General features: G+C 37.3%; 1 protein-coding gene across 1 annotated transcript; it reads left to right on the top strand.

Moving 5' to 3' along the window:
- Nucleotides 1–1,343: 1,343 nt before the first annotated feature.
- Nucleotides 1,344–23,496, top strand: LOC149830402 (zinc finger CCCH domain-containing protein 31-like). The gene is made up of 3 exons (XM_090016496.1): nt 1,344–1,555; nt 2,599–2,659; nt 22,565–23,496. The coding sequence occupies exons 1-3, from the start codon at nt 1,456–1,458 to the stop codon at nt 23,298–23,300; spliced, it is 897 nt and encodes a 298-aa protein (XP_089872622.1). The 5' UTR covers nt 1,344–1,455; the 3' UTR covers nt 23,301–23,496.
- The last annotated feature ends 578 nt before the right edge of the window (nt 23,497–24,074 follow it).

The following is a 24,074-nucleotide window of genomic DNA, read 5'->3' as shown; positions in this document are numbered from 1 at the left end:
TCAAGATTGGACAGAACAACAAAACATAACGGACATAACACATGTTTTGTCTGTTATTTAATAACTATACAGCATTCAATGTTTGTTTCAACTGAACAAGAAGCAATCTTCCTTGTGTCCAACGTATGATCTTTATGCTGTGCAGACAACTTGAATACATATGGATATGGGTCCGATAACTTCGTTTTAAATTGTACAACTCAATACATATGGATATGGTAATGTTTGGGTTTTAGAAGACTTGATACTGGTTTGATATGGCAGGTTTGGCTAGGTGCTTGAGGGTTGGGGGCTACCAAATTACAGATGGGTTCAGCTGGTTTCAGGTCAAGTGTGGGCCTAAGGATGGCTTAGGCTGCTTTGTTTTCTTGTTTCTGTTTTTTTTTTTCTTTTTTTAAGTCATGATTTAGTAAACATGACAACTTAGGGATGAGGGCAGGGGTGTCAACGTGTCGGATTTACCCGAACCCGGCTGTACCAAACCCTAGGACTCAACCGTCTGATTAATACATAGAGTCAGGCATAGTTTGTGAAATTTTATACCAAACTCGGGCCCGACCCGAGTTCCGATTAAGACCCTCAAATTTTCATTGTAAAAATGATAAAAAATATTATTTTATCAGGTATGGCTCGGGTCTCATTCATGTAGTTCTTATCGGGCCTGGGTATGGTTTCTCTTATGGTGGGTCCGATTAGACCTGAGTCTGGACCCGATACCATACCCAAAAACTAGATTTTGCACCTGTTCTGGGGCTATTTCCCAATCTTTATGAGAAAAAAATGAGAGTAATATATGGTTAAAATGCTATATTTTAGTTTCAAAATTGGTAAAAATTTACTTAAGCAGGACAGTTTGACATTTTTTTCTCACTTTCAAACATGCCGCAAATTTTGATGTTTTGGATCCCGTCTTCTTGATGCATATCGATACCACCAGCCGTTTTCATAATGATACCGTCTGATAGTGATGCAAATGGGTCAGGCTTTATTCGATACTAGATCCGAATTTTGTGTTTTCTATGATGTCACATTTGAATTCGAGATTCACCAAGAAATATAAACCTAAGATACTGCATCCGGTGATTACGACCCAGAGCCAACTTATCTAATTCTGACCTGGTCCAAATAGACCCGAGTATATTTTTTTTCCAGATCCGACCCAGATTCTGATATATGTATGTACACTATCCGGATCCGAAAATGTGTGTCGAAATACCGATCCGTTTTAATGTCGGACCGGCCGGACTTGAAAACCAGGATAGAATCGAATTGATTACGCATGACGAGTCCCCTCGTTGTGCCTTTAGTATTTCCTTTTTCCCTCGAGCCTTGACTTACTCTTTTCTCGGCCCGAACTTCTCTCCCTCTCCCGGTTAGGGTTTATCTAGGGTTTTTTGCATTTTTGTGGGTTTCTTCTCTTTCCTTTTAGGGTTTTGTATCTTGGGAGGGGGGTCTATGGCTGCAGAATCGGTCGGAGCCACTCGGAAGAAGGCGAGGCAGCCCCCCGCCGTCAGCGCTAACGGCGTTTTCAAGAAATTCAAACCCTCCCTCCCTGGTAAGTCCTCCCCCCCCCCCCCCCCTTTCCCTCTTCCCTTTCTTCTCTTGTCTTCGTTATCGCGCGGCCACCATCTATTTTCAACGAAATGAAGCGTTTATTTCTTCGATTCGTTGATTTTCTTTTCTTTTTCTGTTTGGGTTGCTGCTCTGCTTTTGTGATATAATGCCGTTAGGGTTTTGCTTTTGCCTTGTACCCCTCCCGCTCCGTTTGGTTTTTTTGACTTAGATACTTGTATGCTGTATGCTTTTTTATTTTCTTTTTGTTTTTGCCTCCTTAGATGTTTTCTCTTCTTTTTTCTTTAGCTATTTCAAGGTAACATTAGTTATGGGTTAGAGTGGTTCTTGTCAAACGGAATGACGTTGTTACATGCTTGAGCTGTGTCGCTTGGGTCGTGCACATATTTAGGCGTTTTGTCATCCTAGTTTGCATTATCTTCTCCTTTCGGCGTTTCGGTGCTTGTTTTTCGGTTCTGTTAGTTTCAGCACTTCTTCGGGTTGGGATCTTCTTCCGTATGCTTCTATTGTGGTAGTCTAAGATAATAGGTTGAGATTTGCTTCCATATGCTTCTATTCTGCCAGTCTAAGGGGATACATGTGTCACTTGGTAACCTAAAAGCACATTTTGATCATATTAATCAAGATGGATTTCTCAGTGGATATCTCTTATTATGTTTATGAAGTTTTGGTGAGGCATGATATTTTCCATTGCACATAGGATTTTCAAGGTCTTTCGTATGTGCATTCAAATGGTCATTAAATTTCGGAATGAATATTCTTAATGCTAATGAATGAATGCCCTTCTTAATTTTGCCTAATGCAATCATGCTCTTTAATCGGAAATGATGCCTACGGTGTATATTAGGTTCTATTCCTTTTGAACTTTAATAATTCTGAGTAATTATTTAAAAGAGGTTGTGAACATTGATAATGTTTTATTTACTAATGACTTAATGCATAATTTTTGAGTCTTTTGTTGCACTATCAAGATCAAGAAATTTGAGGGCATTTAACTGAAAGAACTTAACTAATGTCGTGCAACAGAAATGGAGTCCTTTCCAACTGGTATAGGAACCAAATCAAAGCCATGCACCAAGTTTTTCAGGTTATAATCTAAACTGATCCAAGACAACTATGCTAATTGCAACTTTTTGTCATTTTTTTAAATATTTAAATACTAGCGAATTTGATTTTACAAGTAGTATGGATAAATAAACTGTTCTTAGAGCTAATGAATTGGAAATATAAGTTGTGATACAGGTTTTTTGCTGCTTGTTGATCTAATTGGGTTAAGAAAGATATTTGAACAGAGAACATGGTTGGTTTCTCAGAATATGTTTGGAATTGGATAACCACCTCAGCAATCCATAACTGAAAAACAGGATATTGTTGGAGTTGCAAGATTTCCATTGCCATATGCTGTTCAATTTGGCTTAGTTGACAATGTTTAAAGTCAGCTTCTGCTTATCACCTTCACGGATCTGTAGCATAAAATTCATTGGTTGCTAGACCATAGCATTTTAACCATAATAGTTTTTGCTTATAAGTGGTTGCACCAATGTAAATGTCATTTTCTGGGAGAGGTTACTTTCACTTTTCTTAGTTTTATGTTGTACATATCTTCACATCTACTGATTAATATCTATCCGTACAATCAGCTCATATGTGCTCTTGTCTGTTCTTGCATGTGCACGAGCATGTGGTTCAACCTTGTTGCACATATTTAAAAAAAAGTGGATGCTGCATTTAGAAGACTGCTTAAACATCATATATTGTGGGTAGCAAGTATCATACATGCTTGCATGCATGCATATATGTATGTCAAATATATTGATTTGTATGACCTAAATTTCATAATGTATAGTTAACAATAACCATACTGCAAACAAAGTTAGGTGTCCTCGAAGCATACTTTGCCTGACTATTGCTTCTCATCTTGTATTAGCATGAGAGAGGGAGAGGTTTTTTATAGAATTTATAATGTTTATCAATGTATTTTTGAGAAATAAAATCTTCCAATGCAGTATATTATCTCGTATGTATTAGCAATATGAGCACAATTTCTTCTCCTTGAATGTTTATTTTAGAAATATTTCAAAGCGTAAATGTTACAATCATCATGGTTTTCTTGGGGAAGATCACATGCTTCTAAAGTTTCTTAAGAGAAATCTGTGGATATTATTAGTTCGATATTTGTGGGCATGGTGTGTATGTCTATGTGTTCATGTATATGTGCACAAGGGTGTTGATTTATACAGGTCTTTATGGATCATACACACACAGACATATGTATATGTGTGTGTGGTGGAAAATGTTCTTGTACACAAGTGTGCGATACAATCATACAAATGTAATACACTAGTTTTTTCCAGTACTATGCAGTTTCGAATTGGCTGTGATCTAATAGATGGTTCTAGCCACCATGACTGATAACCTGTGACCGGTTTCAAGCTTATCTGACATTGGAATTTGCTAGTCAAACAGATAGAGTTTCATTGTTTAAGCTTGAACTAATACCTGCTAAGTATCCATATCAAGGGTGTCTATATAGAAAAACATCCTACCACTTCTCTGCCATGGCAAGGTTGGATCTTGGTAGATGCATCACCCTTGGCGATGGTACCAAGCTCACAAATTTCCATTCTCACTGTCTCCAGAAATGTCAAAACAGATAGGTACTCCTACACACACAGGTAGGTAAGGTCGTGCATGTAAGCACAAGTGCACACAAAGTTTGAATCAATGAATGATGAGTAGTTTTTTGGGCACATACAAAATGTTGGGAAATATTTCCTGATTTGATGATCAGACTGAGGTATCTTATGTGTAAGCAAAATTGATTTCAGTTTTTTTTCCTCCTAATGACAAGTTTTTCAATGATATTTCGTATTTATGGTTTTTAATAAATCATAATTTATGGTGTTATCAAATGTGTAACTAACAAAAACAATTTCCTATTGATTTTGGGATGTCGTACAACATAGAGATGCTCAATCAAAGTATTTGGTAGCTTTTATCAAGGTTGTAAGTAGCGTATCGTTACCTGTATCAGTTGGGCCCAAAGTTAGATACATATCGTAGCTTTTCAAAAAGATCATACTTTTCAAAAATTACAAAAAATCAGGATAAATCAGAAAAAATAAACAAAAATTCTAAAAAAATCATAACACATGAAACAATGATGTTATGAAGCATTTATGTCTCTATGAGCTGCATAAGACATCATCAAACATCAACTATATATAATATTGCATGCATATCTCGCAAGAACAATGCAAAATATTACATATCTTGCAATTAAGAACATGCCACACTAAGTCACAGGAACTCGCCTAGGAGGATGACTTACCCACATCGATGCGACACGACACAGGTGTTGATGTGACAAAATTCAAGTTTTGTTGCATCGAGTGTTGTCAAATAACCCTGAGTGCAGTCAACCCAAACCTAGGGTTATATTTGTCCAAAATGGACTCGGTCAATTTTGATGAGTCTATTTTGGTCCAAATGTGTACAAAAAAGGAAGGGTTAGGGCACAATTGTGCCTCCACCCCCTTCCTCACCCTCCCCTGACTGTTCCTCCTTCCCCTCTCTCCATCCTCCTCCTCCCCTTCCCTCAACCAACTGTACCTCTTCCTCCCCCCCCCCCCCCCACACACACACAAAAAAAAACTACTCCTCTTTCGACTGTGGTGAGGACGACAACAACGATGACATTGGCGATTGCAACGACGATGACAATGGTATAATTACATCTCTCTCTATTCGTCTTCTTCCTCCTTCTCCTCTTATCTTTCTTCTACGTCCTTCTCTCTTCTTCCTTCTCCTCCTCTTCTTCCTTACCTCGTTGGCGAAAGGACTGAACCCAGGATTGCTGGGTTCAGCTTTGGTGAGCCCAAGCCTGGGTTCAACAGAATTGGACCCAGGCCTGTTGGGTTCGACTCTGTTGAACCCAAGCTTGGGTTCCAGACCTGCTAGGTTTGGATTTGTTGAACCGAAGCTTGGGTTCCAGACCTGCTAGGTTCGACTTTCTTGAACCCAGGCATGAGTTCAACTAGGTTCAGCATAACTGAACCCAGGCCTTTTGGGTTTGGCTCTGTTGAACTCATGCATGGGTTTAGTAGAATCAATCACAGGCTGATTGGGTTTGACACTGGTGAACCCAGGCCTAGGTTCAACTAAACCGAACCTAGTTTTTTTGGGTTCAGCAAAACCAAACCCAGGCTTGCTTACCCGAACCAAGGTTGTAAGTATCGTATCATTACCCGTATCGGTCGAGCCCAAATTAAGACCGTATCATATCATATCGTAAAACATTTTAATTTTTTAATATTTTTTTTTCAAAAATAAAAAACAAGATAAATCAGAAAATTTATCAAAAATTCTAAAAAAATTATATTACATGAAACAATGATGAATTAAACAAAATACAACCATAAAATCACATATGAGGCATTTGTCTCTATGAGCTGCATAATACATCATCAACTATCTCACAAGAACAATGCAAAACATTAAATATCTTGCAATTAAGAACATCCTACAAGACTCAATACTTTCATACATTACATAAACAAAAAATATTATGAAAATAGTTGCACTCGATTTTCAAATTTTTTTCACTCATTACTTGAGTGCCCCATTGTCATGCCGGATCATCATATGTCATCTTTGTTGGAGGAGTGTGGAGTCTGATTTCTACCTTGATATAAATATTTAATTATCACGAGGCAAAATTTTTTTGGAGAGTAACTTTGTAATTTTACTCATAATAAAGAATTTTTACCTTAGCCCATTTTCTTGAGTGAAAAAATGGTGGAAATGCACTTTTTTTTACCTTAACCCATTTTGTTGGGTGAAAACATGGTGGAGATCTATGTCACACGGACTCGGCTAAGGAGGCGCCGCACCCGAGTCGACACGCCCCGACACGGGTGCGGCTTCGGACTCGGTCAACGCCGAGTCGGACTCGGTCAACGAGTCGATGCCGAGTCTGTCCACTTTTTGGACTCAGTCAACTTTGACCGAGTCTATTTTTGTCCATTTTTAGGACAAAAATGTATACAAACTAAAAAATTTTATCTTTTATATATTTTTTTAAAAAATATATATACTTTTAGAACCCAAATGAACCAATATGTTATACACTGCCGGTCCCAAGCCCGGATAAAGGAGGAGGGTTGCGGTAGGCCTGTGACAGCCAGCATAAAAACTTTGTCATATCCTATGAAAATGAACCAATATGAGAATTTCGTTGGGGCGTTCCCTACTGAGCGACGCGCTGTACTCTCTAGGCCCGGAGGCAGTGATAAATGTGCAAGGGTTGCTAGGTCGTCGCCCAGAAGCGACGCGTCACACCGGCGCCCGGGTGTGGTGTCAAATAGGCAAGGGTTCCCTCACTTTGTTGGACGGGTGGGGGTAAAGAAGTTAGTCCAAGACCATAAAATTAGGTTAGCCACTTGGAACATAGGGTCTTTAACTGGTAAGTTGGTAGAGTTAGTAGATGTTATGTGTAGGAGAAAGATTGATATTTTATGTCTTCAAGAGACCAAATGGGTAGGTGAGAAAGCTAAAGTGATAGAACCTTGGGGATATAAGATTTGGTATACAGGAATAAATAGGAATAGGAATGGAGTAGGGATTGTTATGAGTCGTCAGTTTATAGATAATGTAGTTGAGGTCCGTAGGAAGGGTGATAGAATTTTACTTATTAAATTAGTATTAGGTACGGATATTATTAATATTATTAGTGTTTATGCACCTCAAGTAGGTTTAGATGATTCCATTAAGCATCAATTTTGGGAAGATTTAGATGGAGTAGTACAAGAGACATCTTATGGAGAAAAGCTTTTCATCGGCGGTGACCTTAATGGACATGTAGGCATTAGTAGGGATGGATTTGAGAATATCCATGGAGGCTATGGTATAGGAGAAAGAAATGAAAGTGGAGAAAGGATTTTAGATTTTTGTTTGTCCTATGATATGATCTTAGCAAACACTTGGTTTAGGAAGAGGGAGTCTCACCTAGTAACATTTAAAAGTGGGGTTAATACGAGTCAGATAGATTTTTTCCTACTTAGAAAGAGAGATAGGGGTTGTTGCATCGATTGTAAGGTTATACCGGGAGAAAGTGTAGCTACACAACATAGAGTCTTAATTTTAGATCTTAGAATTAGACAATGCCGCAAAATGGATAGACATAGGATAGATCCTAGAATTAAGTGGTGGGCACTGAAATGAGCTAAACAAGGAATGTTTGTAGAGCAGGTAGTTAAGGAAGTTGATTGGTGTCTCGAGGAGGATTCAGAATCAATGTGGAATAAGATAGCGGGTGGTATGAGAAAAGTAGCTAAGGAGGTATTGGGTGAGTCTAAAGGCGGTGCACCACTAGGTAAGGATACATCATGGTGGAACGAGGATGTCAAATTAGCTATTAAGGTTAAAAGAGAGTGTTATAGAAATCTAAGTAAGAGTCGTGATAATGAGAATTTGGAGAAGTATATGATAGCAAAGAAGGAAGCTAAAAAAGTTGTTCGAAACGCGAGGGCTAAGGTATATAAGGAGGTTTATGACAAGTTGGATACCAAAGAAGGCGAGAAGGATATTTATAGGCTTGCAAAGATGAGAGATAGGAAATCGAAGGATTTGGGTATGGTTAGATGTATCAAAGATGAAACGCAAAGGGTTTTAGTCAAAGATGAGGAGATTAAGGAGAGATGGAAAGATTATTTTGATAAGCTATTTAATGATAGTCATGCTCAAGATCTTGGAGACTTCTCCATTCCTTTTCATGAGATAAATCGTGACTTCATGCGCAAGATTCAAAAGAAAGAAATTGCAGAGGCTTTGAAGAAAATGAAATCAAGAAGGGCAGTTGGCCCAGATGGTATACCTATCGAGGCTTGGAAATGCTTGGGAGAGAAAGGTTTAGAATGGTTGACAAATCTTTTTAACTTGATTTGGCGAACAAATAAGATGCCTAATGAGTGGAGGAAGAGTACTTTGGTGCCTTTATATAAGAATAAGGGTGATATACAAGATTGCACAAACTATCGTGGTATAAAACTCATGAGTCATACTATGAAACTTTGGGAGAGGGTGATTGAGTCTAGGTTGAGGAAGGTTGTCATGATATCGGAAAATCAATTTGGTTTTATGCCTGGAAGATCAACTATGGAAGCTATACATCTTCTTAGACAACTTATTGAAAGATATAGAGAGAGGAACAAAGATTTGCATATGGTTTTTATTGATTTAGAGAAGGCATACGATAGAGTACCTAGGGACGTTCTCTGGTGGACAATGATGAAGAAAGGTGTTTCTCTCAAGTACATTAGTATAATTAAAGATATGTATGAAGGAGTAGTAACCAATGTCCGCACTTGTGGAGGGGTGACAACCAATTTTCCGATAACGGTTGGGTTACATCAAGGATCTGCTTTAAGCCCTTTCCTATTTGCGATAGTGATGGATGAGCTTACGAGATCAATTCAAGATAATGTACCGTGGTGTATGTTGTTTGCTGATGATATTGTTTTGATTGATGAGTCTAGAGCTGGGGTTAATGCTAAGTTAGAATTATGGAGACAGACATTGGAAGCTAGAGGTTTTAAGTTGAGTAAGAGTAAGACTGAATATATGGAATGTCGGTTTAGTAAGCAACGAAGTAGTGATGGGAGTGTAGTGAAGCTTGGTGAGCAAGATATACCGGTGAATGATTATTTCAAATATTTGGGATCCATCATTCAAAAGTATGGAGAAATTGATGGAGATGTAAATCATAGGATAAAGGTTGGGTGGATGAAATGGAAAAGTGCTACTGGAGTGCTGTGCGATCGTAGAATGCCATTGCGGTTGAAGGGAAAGTTTTATAGGACGACTATTAGACCCGCTTTACTATATGGTACGGAATGTTGGGCTGCCAAGAGACATCATATTCAAAAAATGAGTGTAGCTGAGATGCGGATGCTTAGATGGATGTGTGGAAATACAATAAAAGATAAGATTCGGAACGAAGAGATACGTAAGAAGGTAGGTGTTGCACCCATTGAAAATAAGATGCGAGAGAATCGTTTACGGTGGTTTGGACATATTCGGCGAAGGCCTAATGATGCTCCAGTTAGAAGGTTGGAGAAATGGGAAAATATATTAGTTAAAAGAGGTCGGGGTAGGCCTAGGAAGACTTGGATGGAGATTATAGGAAAGGATATGAATGCTTTGAACCTCACCGAGGACATGGCGTTGGATAGAAATGATTGGAGGAAAAGGATTCATGTGGAAGACCCAAAATGAATTTCTTTTTTGGTTCATATCGCTGACCCCAATTGTTTTGGGATGAAGGCGTAGTTGTTGTTGTTTGTTTGTTGTTGTATACTTTTAGAACCCAAACTGTGCTCTGCACAGTCTTCACCAGACTGTGCTCTGCACAGTCTTTACCAAGACTGTGTCTTTACCAGACTGTCTTTACCAAGACTGTGCAGAGCACAGTCTTTACCAAGACTGTGCTCAGTACAGTCTTTACCAGACTGTGCTCAGTACAGTCTTGGTCTTAGATACATATTTTTTTTTAAATATATATATATACATATACCCATGTCCCCGTGTCCAAATTTTTTAAAATTGAGCCGCACCCGCACCCGCACCCGCACCCATGTGACATAGGTGGAGATCCACTTTTAATGGCTTCCAGACAAATGGAAAAGTCCGTCATCAAAAGTTATTTAAAACCCAAAATTAAAAAAATAACTTTTGGCCTCTTTAAAGTGCATACGATACACCATGTATTGTATGATATACATCTATAACGTACTGTATCATACGATACGGCACAATACAGAGATGTATCATATGATACACCCGATATAGGTACAATATATACTCGTATCCTGATACGAGTGTCTATCACAAAAACCAAAAGTAACGTATGGTATCGTACAATAAAGTATAATACTTACAACACTAACCCAAACCCAGCAGGCTTGATTTCGGTTCTGCAGATGAATTTATGCATGATAAATTGATGATATGATAATTGTTTTTATTTCTTTAGTATTAAGTGTTAATTGTTTATATATATATATATATATATATATATATATATATATATATATATTGAACATATTAGGCCCCATATTGCTTTCTGCCCTGTTCTTCCCTATAGGTTTTAAGTGTTTTATCATAGATCTGAACCGTTAGATGTGTTTAGCATGGTCAATTTAGTGGGTATCGATTCTTGGATCATGTTTTTTTGACCAAAAAAACGTTCTTATGAGCTGGAAAAAAACTGGTACCTTCATAGCCATTGATTTTGGATCACCGGAAAAACCTGTATAGAGGTCAGATTCCGGTGATCCAAAAGCTGGTTCCCACTAAACAAAACCTATAGATCACATCTACCGTGTTAGACGTGAGAAAAAATATTTAAAGCTACAATTTTTGAAAGGGCCTAACGAGACCTAACAAAAAGGGGTTCCTAAGGAACACATTACTCTATATATATACCCACCTCACGATAAAATACCATGCATGACTGTATCGTACGATGCAACCCATAATGATATGATGCACACTTTTATCACAATACAAGTGTGTATCGTATTGAGTTAGGCCATAGTTACGATACGTATCGTACGATACTTACAACATTTGTTGTTATGGTCTTGGAGAAGGATAAGATATTTAAGCAAGCAAGGGTCTTCTTATAAACTCGATCTTCACAACATAAAGCTATGTGTGCATGCATGCACATGTAATGGGTATTCAGGTTAATGTGAGTTATGGATTGTGACCTTCTGTCATATTTCCTTTTGTGTCCACTTAGAGTTGTACCCTTATCCTTATAACATGACATGCTGCATTTGAATACATGCACGAGTGTCAATGGGTTGGGTTTGACTCAGACCCGATCTGTACCAAACCCTATAGGGTCAGGGTTTGGTGATAGATAAGAAGGTCCGATTAAAATCTGGGTCGGACCCGAAAGTTTTGATTAATATATGGAGCCGAGTATGGTTTGTGAAATTTCATACTAAACTCTGGCCTGACCCGAGTTTTGACTAAGATCCACAAATTTTCAATGCAAAAAAGATAAAATCATAAAGAATGTTATTTTACCGGGTAAGGTCCGGGTCTGGTTCATGTAATCCTTATGGTTTCCAGGTATGGTTTCTTTTATGGTGGGTAGGGATGCACAATGAGCTGAGCTAGTTCGGGCTCGTCTTGTTTAAGCTTGGCTCGAACTCGTTTGGGTAGATAAATGAGCCGAGCTTGAGCACAAGCTCAAGCTTGGTACACAAACAAGCCGAGCTAGATCAGGCAATCAAGCTCAGTTGTGCTCAATTATTCTGATTAAGCTCTTTTTGCGTGGTTATATAATGCACAAAGTATAGTTTATGCACAATTTATGTTTGCAAATTTAACACATGAAATGGCCTTGCTCAAACCGGTAAGGTGTTAACCTTTTACGGAGTAGGTGGGTAGTTCAAAACGCATTGTTTTCAGTGCAGTTCAATTTTTTTAATAAAAAATGTTGGGCTCGATCCCATCCGAGTTTGGACAAAAGCTGTTCAAGCTCTGCTTGCGCTCGCGCTCGAGCCGAGATTGAACGACTATTTTTTTTTATTTGAGCCCAGTAGAGCCAGCCTAAGCTCGGCTTGTGTGCATCCATAATGGTGGGTCCAATTGGACTTGAGTCCAGACCTGATAACAACTTCTAAAATCAAGTCTGTGTTTGGTTCCACCTGGGTCTGAACAAAGCCGACCCATTGACACCCCTAAATACAAGGTGTACATAATGTTCTAATTTTGACTTTTTTACTATCAAGTTACTGTTAAAACTTAAAATCAACTTTCCCATGCTTTTTCAATCACAATTGGATTTACACCCCTCGACCCCTTCCCCTTTTTTGATGTTCTTTACCATCGAAGGCATCATAATTATTATTGTTTTATATCTTATGAGTTGTTTTGGAGGAAATTGAGGATAATGACTCGTACTACAATAGACCGAACCTCAATTTGAGAATGATGGGTATGAAGGTTTTGAGGTTACATATTGCAAAGTTTGGAACCCTTTGAAGAGCATGATAACATCATTTGAATCTAACATCGTCGAAGTCGATTGATCACATATAGAGTAAATTTTTTCAAGTACAAATACAAACTTAGTTTTTCTATTACTTAATTGGTTTGCAAGATGCATAGAATTGGCCTGAGACACTTGGATATCAATTATGCAACTGTGCATAATTCAACAATGGATGTAATGTCTATTGCTTTTCCCAATATTTTTGTTGATATGGTCAAGTTGATCCATGTGATGAGTTCTCCGTTTCTATTTCAGCTTTGGAGTAAGTACAACTTACCTGTCCTCTTTGAAAAGCTTATTCTTTAGTAAGTCCAGCGCAGCAAGTGCACAGTTTATATGATTTGCAACATAATAGATACTTCTAAGCATACAATCTGCTATATTAGAATGGATCCCTCTTCTTCTTCATCTATCCATGCAGTCTTTACAGTGAAATTGGGGTATGGCGCCAGAATAAGCAGTTGACATCAACAATTCACATTATGGCACCAATGATGATATCAGATTGAACTAATAATGGAAGAGACAAGAAGATTACAATGGAGCAGTCAAAGAAAACACTTAAAAATGACACTAAACTTGTTAAGTGGCTCTGATCAAAATATGAACATGCTTGTAGAAAACAAAAGGAGAAATCTACTAGTCATGATCCATGATGTTTCATCTTTGGTCCCTAGAAAACACCAATTAAATTTCATTACTTGTACTAAATGGAATTCTAGGTAAAGTATTACAAGAATATTGTAACAAACAAATTATGAAACTATTCAAGGCTAGGAAAATTGCAAGCTCTTTGCATTATTTGACTCTTATAAGACCTATGTGACATGCATCTAAAAGACTAACGTGCCCTGTGTTGCACCCGCATCCATGCTGCTGCAAGACTTCACAGCTTCTGCAGTGTTAGGTGCAGTCAACTACACCGTTGTTCATTTCTATCTAAAACTAGACTAATTTAGCCCTAGCCAAGTCCAATTTTATTTATAGTATATACATAAATACGTATATGCACACATCCACACCCACACCCACAGACCTGCACCCAAGTTTTTTGAAACTGCCATGTCACACCCTTTGCACCCACACCCACACTAACTTGACATGGCCTACCTAGTCAAAAGCGCTAGGTGATGCTTAGTCGGTGGACCCCTAAAAAGACTAGTCGGAGACTAGGCGTACTAGTCGGTACCTTAATTAAAAAATATATATAAAAAATATGCAAATGAACTGCAAAAGTTAGTAACAAACATGTATGCGACATAAAATCATTCACCAATAAGTAAAAGATAAAAAAACATGTCGAACATTACCAACACTGCCCAAATATTAGAAACAATTGACAGATCAATTACAACAATTATTGAACTAGGGAGAAATTAAAGCAATTACAGCAGAAAAATAAGAACAGAACAATTACAACAACTACATGCGCAATTACAACAACAATTACAGCAAAAAATAAAGAGAGAAGAAGAGACAGTGCAAGAGGAGAGAGAAAAAAGGAGTAAGAGAGGGAAAAAGGGTTTTATACCTCCCCCTCATCTTTTCATATTAAAACAATCCTCCGCTCCCCCTCTCGCCTTTTCATATTAAAAAAATTACTCGCCATCACGCCTAGGCGAGGGTAAGGTAGGTGCCTCGTCGGAAAACAAGTCCTTTTTTGGAACCTAGGAATCTGGCCGATTCCTAGGTTCCCTACTGACTAGGTGCTACGTAGGACATAGCCTATTGAGGGGTGCTTTTGACTACATAGGACATAGCCTATTGAGGTTAATCAGGTCTGTCTGTTTAGGCACTTCCGTGTAATATTACATATGCAAACCTATGTATAATGCAATCTAGGTGGTGGTCTTGTTTATTATAGAAATCATATTGGTCCAATTTTAGATTAGGCTATTGTTTGTTTTTCTGATTTGGATTGGGCTAGTGGCATAGACTAGGCGATTAATTATTGGATATTGTGCATATTTAGGAGAGAATCTTGTTTCCTGGAGAAGAAAGTACAGTAGACAAGTCTAATTTGGATATGAATAGAGTTGCAAAGGTCAATGTTTTATGTATAATAAAAGTGCTATAGCTTTATCAGTTAACCCTATCAGAGTAGCTTGCAATGATAGGTCCAAACACTTTTAGATGTGTCATCATTTCATGTAGGAAAAGACAAGAGTATGACCATGTCAGCCTTGATCAATCTGGATTGAAGTAGCTTACCTATTTATGAAAGGATTATTATCAACTGGACATTTTAATTTCAAGGATAAAATTGTATGTGCTCAGCTGCTCAAGTATGTTGTATGGCTTTTGGCAGCTTGGCTTCTCTTTTCTGTCACACTATTGATGATCTTGTCTCTTAAGTGCTTTAGTTTGAAAATTCGAGCTTCTAATACCCGTACTTATGAGGTTTATTGATCTGCTTCTTACCTTTGATATTCAAATTATTATGACCAAGAGGAAGGCTATAGCAGCATGAGATTGGGCTTTTCGACCTAATAATCAGAATGGACAAATTTTGAGAAATAATCAGTGCCTTTCTAGAATCTTTCATGCTTGTGCTTCTTTCCATGCCTAGGTTACTAAACTTATTATGAACAAGATAATAACATGGGCACGATAAGGGGCAGATGGCAGCATGTTGCTATACTGAATAAAATGCCATCCTGTACGTTTCCCATATATAATAGTTATATAGAAATGGCTTGCCTGCTGTCTAGCATATTGATTCAATTTCAACTCTAGCTTTCTTAGAGAACATTGTTTTATGGAGAAGTGAAACTTCTTGTAGTGACACCTTTTAATGATTCTCAAAGGATGCCACCGTTCTAGTTCTTCAAAGAATATTTTTTGCAATAGGTTAGGTGTCAAAGAAAATCAATTATGGCTTTAAGGTGTACTAAATTTACTAATGAAGAAATGGCCAAGCCCTCTATTTCTTTAGCGAACCTTTGAAGCATTATGTTAGGTATCAAGGAAAGTCGATTATGGTTTGAAGGTGTACTTATTTAGTATTGAAGAAATGAAAATATTGTATTATAAATTTCTAACAATATTATTTTCATTTAGGTATCAACCGTGTAGGATCCATATAAATGAATTATCCAAGCCATGGTTGTAAGTATTATATCATTACCCGTATCTGTCGGGCCCAAAGTAATACCTTATCATATCATATCGTAAATATCATAATTTTTTTTAAAAAAATTCAAGAAAAATCATAAAAAAACAGCGAAAATTCTAAAAAAATCATAACACATGAAACAGACCATGCAACTGATAACTGACAATGTAAATAAAAGGCAACTTCATAATTTAAAGTTTTAAACACAATTAAAACCATAGTTTAAACACAATTGACGAGTCATCGGGTTTTAAAGCCTTGATTAAAACCTTAACAATAATAAATTCACATCAACGTCATACTAAAATACCTTAACAATATTAAATTCACATCCACGTCATACTAAAATGTCATCAGTCACTATTGAAAGTTTGTGATAACTAAAAACCTCACATGCAAGCAATGTCTTATCTGCTAATCTTCATCTCTAAAGTTTAAACTATAAAGATCTTATTTTTTTATAGGCCAAGAATTAGGACAGAAAATCCTCATTGTTGCATTAAACTGCCGCACCACCACTTTATATTTGCATGCATTTTTGTCTAGTGGGTCATCATCATCATTTTTAGAATCTGGAACAATGGTTGAAAGTCTTTCTTTGCATTTTTGCAACCTTTTTCTTCTTTTAATTGCTTCTAGTTTAGCAATAACATCAACACAAGAAATGGTACGAATAGATGGAGAATCATATAGACATAATTTTTGATGAAAACCTTTAATGTTGCTTAAATTTATGCAGCCCACCTCTAATGATACCACTACAAAACACACTTCCTTGATTACTTTGGTCGTGGTACATCATCATCTCTATGTGAAGACCACATCGAAATATGTAAAATAAAATATAATCAATTAACCACCAAATAAAAATATAGTCATACATACAAATATTCGACCACAAGTTTACCCACAAATAATAAACTTAAGTTTTAGCATTACAAATGTCGACAACCACGACATTCGCCTACTCGACTAAATGTTGAGGAGTCGTAATATTATGACATTGGCCTCCTCGACTATGTTTTATTATGCTCTTCATTATAACAAAATAGTTTTTTGGTTTAACGAGATAAGACTACTCTGCCACCCGCCTATGAGAACTCCTTCCTCTTCCTTATCTTTCTTCTAACACAACCATACATTTTCCCCAAAAAACTCAATAAGAAGCAAAAATAGAGATTTTTTACCTAAATCCACTTGAGTGAAAATGCACTCTTGAGAAAATCGCAAAGCCCTCTTCGGTGCACACAAATTGGCCCCCAATTCGCTCTCACGACTCTTAAAGTTCATGGGCTCCCGTCTAATGGCTTCTACACAAATAAGGAAGTTGGACCTCAAGAGTTTTTAAACCCAAAAATGTAAAATTATGGTTTAGACCCTTTTTAAGTGCGTCGAGCCTTTATTGTATGATTAGGTTGTATCGTACTGAATTGTACGATAGAGCCCTGTATCGAAAGATATAAGAAAAAACATAATCAATTAACCACCAAATAATAATGTAGGCATACATACAAATATTCGACAACAAGTTTACACACATAATAACCTTAAGTTGTAGTTGTACGAATGTCGACAACCACGACATTCGCCTACTCGACTAAATGTTGAGGAGTCATAAAAATACTGCATTCTTTTCTCCACTATGTTTCATTATGCTCTTCATTATAACGAAATAGTTTTTTGTTTTAACGAAATATGACTACCTGGCCACCAGCCTATGAGAACTCCCTCCTCCTATTCCTCCTTTTTCTCCTAGCACCAGCTCCACATTTTCCCCAAAAAACTCAATAAGAACCAAAAATAGAGATTTTTTACCTTAACCCACTTCCTTCAGTGAAAAAGGTGGAAATTCACTTTTGAGAAAATCACAAAAACTCTCTCCCTTGCGCACGAATTGCCCCCAATTCGCTCTCATGACTTTTACAGTGCGTGGGTTCCCCTTTAATGACCTCTACCCAAATGAGGGAGTCAGCTTCAAGAGGTTTTTAAAACCCAAAATTGTAAAATTATGATTCAGACCCTTTTTAAGTGCGTCGAGCCTCTATTGTATGTAGGTATGGTACGATACACACCTGCATCATAGGATACAAATATGATACCCACTTGTATCGCGATATGCGTGCATATTGGATCATTTCCCTTCATAGTAACGATATGTATAGTACCGTATCGATACTTACAACACTGATCCAATCATTCCTTTTATTCATGGTTTACCTTTCAGGTGTATGACTAATATCTTGGGTGATAAGGAGTCAAATCATAGAGAATTCATTTATGATTGATACTAGGGTGGTAAATGGGTCAGATTCATGATGGGACTTTTGCAAATTTTGGCTGTCCTGGATCCGATCCGATCTGACTCCCCCATGTATTTTCTGATCCGTAATCGGAACCGCTTGCATCCATAATTTATACTGCTATTAAGAGTTTAAGAGATTCAATGCAAGTCTTAAAATTTGCCAGTGATATTGACTTAGTGATTCGTTTGAAAAACATGATTGAGTAAAGCAAAATTATGTCATTAAACATGATGATATGTTTACTGTTGACTTGCAGGCTGTTTAGTAGTGGTAGACTTTTCTTATATTTTGGTTGGTTTTATGAAGTTATTGTTCTCAAGTTGGTCATATGTTTCAGTAAGAAGCTTTATGTTGAACATCATGGTTTCGTTGATTGCTTATGTAGTAGCCACATATTTGCTGATTGTTCCCTTGTTTACTGTTTAGTCCGCTTCATGGCAGCAAATTTTATCTGTAATTGCTAGAAATTGATAGAGTTTGGAAACTTCATTGGTAAATATTTGGAAATCATTCTTTCACATTTAGTGATCCTTGTTTTGATGTTTTACAATAAATTTCTTTAGATGAACTGCAGTATGTTGATTATATCAGGTTGACATATCATGAAAAACGTCCAGGGACTGCCTGTGTGGAAGAAAACAATTCCTTTTGTGGTTGTATATATGCATGTATGAACAACTTTGGCAAATGTTTCAAGCAAGGGATCCAAGAATGAGTTGCTGACTTGCTGATTGTGTACAAATTTCAAATTTTTAATGTCTGAGATTCTGGTGCCTTTACTAATTTTGATCTGGCAACAGTATCAAAGAACTATTGAAAGAGTATTTTATCAGGAAATAAGTATGTGTTGTCATTGGGGACATGTAGGTTGTGAATTTTACACAGTGCCAGCAAAATCCATAGGTGAGGAAGCACAATCAACAAAGCAAAAGAGAATCCTGCTATCTTGTGCTGGAGCTTTCCCGACTGTTGGAATCAGCTATATTCACCAAAGATCATGTGCACTAAAAACACACATTATGAGCACTTTATGACCCTTTTGTGATCTGTCTGGGTAACAAATTCTTCATGTGAAGTGTCTCTTGTGTGATAGGCAGTGATTCCAACCAGGAGCCTTTGCTGGAGGTTGCAAGCTAATGATTGAATTGTTGGGTCACGTCTAGATATTTTGTATCCTCAGTAGTTGAATTTGCACGTGACATTAATATGCTGGGTTTCAAGGTTAAATGCGTATCAGTTTTCTTTATGCATGTAATATACTTGACTATGGGCTAGAAAGAGAAAATGTTTTGGTGGAATAATGACATAGGTCTTACTGAGCTTTGAAAAGAAGAGCAAAATGGGTGAACCTGTCTCATATTTGTGATACTGTCTCCAAACTTTGCACCAGTGGAGCTTATCTGTTTTTGTTTGGTATATGACTAGTTCATGTTATACATCTTATATTAGGCTTTATTCCTTTCTATTTTTCCTTTTGGCTGAATTTTTTCCCCAGAGCTTGACGTTGGCTTTCTGTTTCAGCATGTCCTTGGATTGCTAAGTTGTCGTGCTTTGCTTTTATGAGTTCCTTTTCCTTTCATGTCAAGTGCTAAAGTCATCATGGTCCCACATGCTTGGAAAATTTTTGTCTGGTTTGTTTGGAGTACATTGTGGAAACTCTTGCATTTATCTTCCCACCATTTCTATCACATTTAAGTTCGTGTCATTCTTCCTTGTTCTTCTTTTGATATATTGTCCTAAAGATTTTCCTCGCCTTCGCTCTTTCAATTGAATATTTTCATTTACTTCATTGATTTAGTTTTCTTTTCCTCACAGATGGTGGTTCTATTTATTTGTTGAGAAACTGGAATTGCTTTTTGTCATGTTTGAGAGGGTTAGTCAAGGCATGCTAGGATGGATTTTAAATTTTTACTTGAATTTTATTGAAATCCGTTTCAGAAATTGATTTCGTATATGTAAACATGTATATGTCATCTGGGTAAAGGTGCGGACAATGGTAAGACACGGCAATTCCAAAAAATGTGCCTTCCGAAACACAGCTATATATATTAAATATTTCATAAATATAAAATAGACTGAATATAATTTAAATATATGCTATATCTAAAATATATATTATATACTGAAAATATAATGTTACAAACTAAAAGTATAATTATAAATTATAAATTAACTTGTATGTACGGATGGCAAAATGGTGTGTCCAGGTGTCGGCTCATGTCAATATGTGTGTCAACGCCTGTTGACACAGGTACGGAGGTCAAAGTGGGGTGTCAGTGTGACATAGGTAAACAGACAAAAAAAGTGATAGTTTCGCCAAGTATGACTTAATACAAAGATTAGAAAAGCATGCAATAGTTGGTTACAGAAGAGGTCTAAACCAAGGTTGTCCATATGATACGATACAATATGATAAAGAGCGTTACTTTTGGGGTTTACGATATGATACACACTTGTATTGTGATACAAGTGTGTATCATACTTGTACTAGGTGTATCGTACGATACACCCTTGTATCGTGCTGTATTGTATGATATACATTCGGTGCACTTTAAAAATGCCGTTTTTTTTTCCATTTTGGGTTTTAAATGCATTTTGAGGGCCAACTTCTCCACTTGTTTAAAAGTTCATTTCCACCGTTTTTTCACACAATGAAGTGAGTTAAGAAAAAAATGCATTTCTACCATTTTTTCACTCAAAAAAATCGGTTAAGGTAAAAAATCTTTATTATGAATAAAATTACAAAGCTACTCTCAAAAAACAATTTTACAATCAGGCATGGCAATGGAGATCCACGAAAATTAAAGATTTATATCAAGGTAGAAATAAGACTCTACACTCCAACAAAGATGGCGCTCCAACAAAGATGACATAAGATGATTCAACATGGAAATGGGGCACTCAAGAAATGTGTGTAAAGTGATTGAAAATCTAGTGCCACTATTGCCATAATGTTTTTGATTATATAGTATGAAAGTATGTCTTTTGGCATGTTCTTAATTGCAAGATATTTAATATTTTACATTGCGCTTATGAGATAGTTGATGTTTGATGATGTCTTATGCAGCTCATAGAGACATAAATGCTTCTTATGTGATTTTATGAAATTCACCTTTGTTTCATTTGTTATGTTTTTTTAGATTTTTTGCTATTTTTTCAAGATTTTTTGAAATTTTTGAATTTTTTTATTAAACATTTACTATACCTTTACGATACGATATGTGGTACAGTGCTACTATTGGCGGACCGATACGGGTAACAGTACACTACTTACAACCTTGGTCTAAAGCGTCTTTATAAGCCCTGCCCATTAGAACAGAAGCAGGATCCTTGCTTTCGCTAGGGTTCCTCGGTTTAAAAAAAAGAATTAGAAGGGAAGCAGGGTCTTGTGATTTAAAGTTTGAATGTACTGTAAGGATGAAAATAGGTTTTTGGACATCTGAAGTTAAATATAAGATGTTTTTGTCATTTCTTTGGACATAGTTTAAGTAATGTTGGTTGGTTAATTGTGCTGGCTGATAAAGTGGGCCAAGGAGAGTCAGTGCCTGTGTATGGAGAACATCGGCCACTGTTTATTGATTTATTTATAATGATATTACCATTGAATTGTACGAGGGGCAGCAGTTTTGATTGTTCAAAATGCCTTCCATTATAAGGAAAGGGAGATGTGTAACAAAAAACATCTTGATTCTTCTCCAGGCCTTTTAACATTGTACTTGGAACACAAGCATTTAGTTTATAACTCATGCTTTATATTAGACGACATGACGCTTTTGAAGGGGTTGTTGGAAATATCTCAGATTCTACAGTTAGTAGTTAACAAACCTAAGGACAGATCTGTGGAAGAGGTAACCTTGCTTAGGCATGCGAAGCCTCGGGGTAGTGAGAGGTGGATGTAGTATTGGGCATCCCTCATTGTAGCTCTGGGTGTAATTGAATAAAGAAATGTGGCATGCGAAGGTGATCCTATATAGTGGACATGGCTTTATTTTGATGATGATATGATCCATTGAAATGATATTCCTGCTGGACAGAACATAAGTATTTGTTTTTATCAATGTTGTTAAAATCGGTTCACTAGGTGAATTGGTTTCTTAAAAGAAATGAAAAAAATTGAATTGATCTTGAATCGGCTTCCTTTTGAATTGTGAAATGTCAAAAAATATTAAAAATTGAAGAATCGGCTCCTTTTGAATTGTCTTTGGGCCGATTCTATTGTTACACTGAATTTTGAAATGTGATTAGTGTACTTAAAAGTTCAATTATTCCAACTGTATCTTGATTTAATTGACTGGATTGCATTATTGGTATTATCAAACAGTTCTGTAAATGTACTGACTTCTTTACATAGCTGATACTGATGTTGCTGAGCAATTCCATTCTGTATTGTTGAAGAACTCGGATTCTATGGATATTTTGGAATTTCCTTTTTGGTGCCACCATTGTGCTTGTTGACTGCGATTGTGTTATCTTGGATTAGGATTCTTACTGTGGTTTATGGTGCAGCACTGCTGGGTGCCAATTTGGAGATGGCTGCCATTTTCTGCACTATGTACCAGGAGGCCAAAACGTTGTGGCTCAGTTGTTGCAGAACGTAAACAACAGTGTTGCTCCTGCTGCAAGGAAACAAGTTTCAGACGTACCTTCAGCTCCTGCTGTTGTGAAGACCCGCATGTGCAACAAATATAACACTGCAGAGGGATGCAAGTTTGGTGATCAGTGCCATTTTGCTCATGGTGAGAGGGAGCTGGGGAAGCCAATAGCCTCTGGAGTGGGCCACCAGATTGGTGGTGGTGGTGGTGGTGGTGGCAGATTGGCTGGCAGGTTTGAGCCTGCTATCCCTCCAGCAGCCAGCTTTGGAGCCTCCGCCACTGCAAAGATAAGCGTAGATGCATCTCTTGCTGGTGCCATCATTGGTAAAGGAGGAGTTAACTCTAAGCGGATATGCCGCGTCACAGGTGCAAAGTTCTCAATCAGGGATCACGAGTCGGATCCCAACTTAAAGAATATTGAGCTCGAGGGCAGTTTTGATCAGATCAAACATGCAAGCACCTTGGTCCGAGAACTGATTGTTAGCGTCAGTGATGCTAGTGCAGTGAAGAGCCCACGCGGACCAGGACCTACAGCTCCTGGTCCTGCCAGCAACTACAAGACTAAGCTGTGTGAGAACTACAGCAAAGGGACATGCACATTTGCAGATCGGTGTCACTTTGCACATGGGTCAGCCGAGTTACGCAAGTGAGTTGGTTCATGTGCTGTTTAGTCCTTGGAAGCAGTCCAAAATTCAGGATGTGTTCTATTCAGCCTGTCAAGGAATTAGCTTTATTTCATGTTCTAGATGATAGCAGTCATTGCATGTGTTTGTTCTTTTAACTAGTGCTATAATTTGTGACTGTTAGAACGCTTTTGAAAAGGGTGCTTTCAGATTTGGTGTTGAAGAGTTGCGTTATTGTTTTCATTTGATAATCTGTCGTTAGTAAACAATATGGAGTGTCTGGCAGGCGTGAATCTCTGGTGAGTAGCTATTAATAGATGATGTTCTTGCGTTTCGTGGATGGATTTCTTGGAATCTATTTATGCGTAACGACCCATTTGGAAAAATTTGTGATGGAGCCAATGAGGTTTATTTAATCACAGGAACATGAGGACGTTGGACTAAATATGCAAAACTGAGGGAGGGCTTTAAATACGTGTTTTTTTTGAAAGGCAAGCTGGGGTTAGGAAGATCCCTAACCATGCGGAGCCCCCGTTGGCGGCTTTAATCCCTGACTTTAATCATGCATGTATACTATCTCAGGCATCAGTCTTTCAGGGTTACATTCTACTGGCTAGAGGGTCCGAATTCTGCGATGGTACCTTGGTAACAGTATCGATTATATATATATATATATAGTGATACTTTTTTTTTTTTTACATATTTCGTTTTCCAATTTTCAAATGTAGTGGATTAAAAAATAGATTTTTGAGGAACTTATTTGAGAAGGTTCATGGTTCTTAAATTTCTTTATTCTGTGTA

Source organism: Nuphar pumila, chromosome 8 (genome assembly GCF_984573655.1).
Source record: "Nuphar pumila chromosome 8, dmNupPumi1.hap1.1, whole genome shotgun sequence".
Taxonomy (NCBI): Eukaryota; Viridiplantae; Streptophyta; class Magnoliopsida; order Nymphaeales; family Nymphaeaceae; genus Nuphar; species Nuphar pumila.
This window is presented reverse-complemented; position numbering and strand designations above follow the sequence as displayed.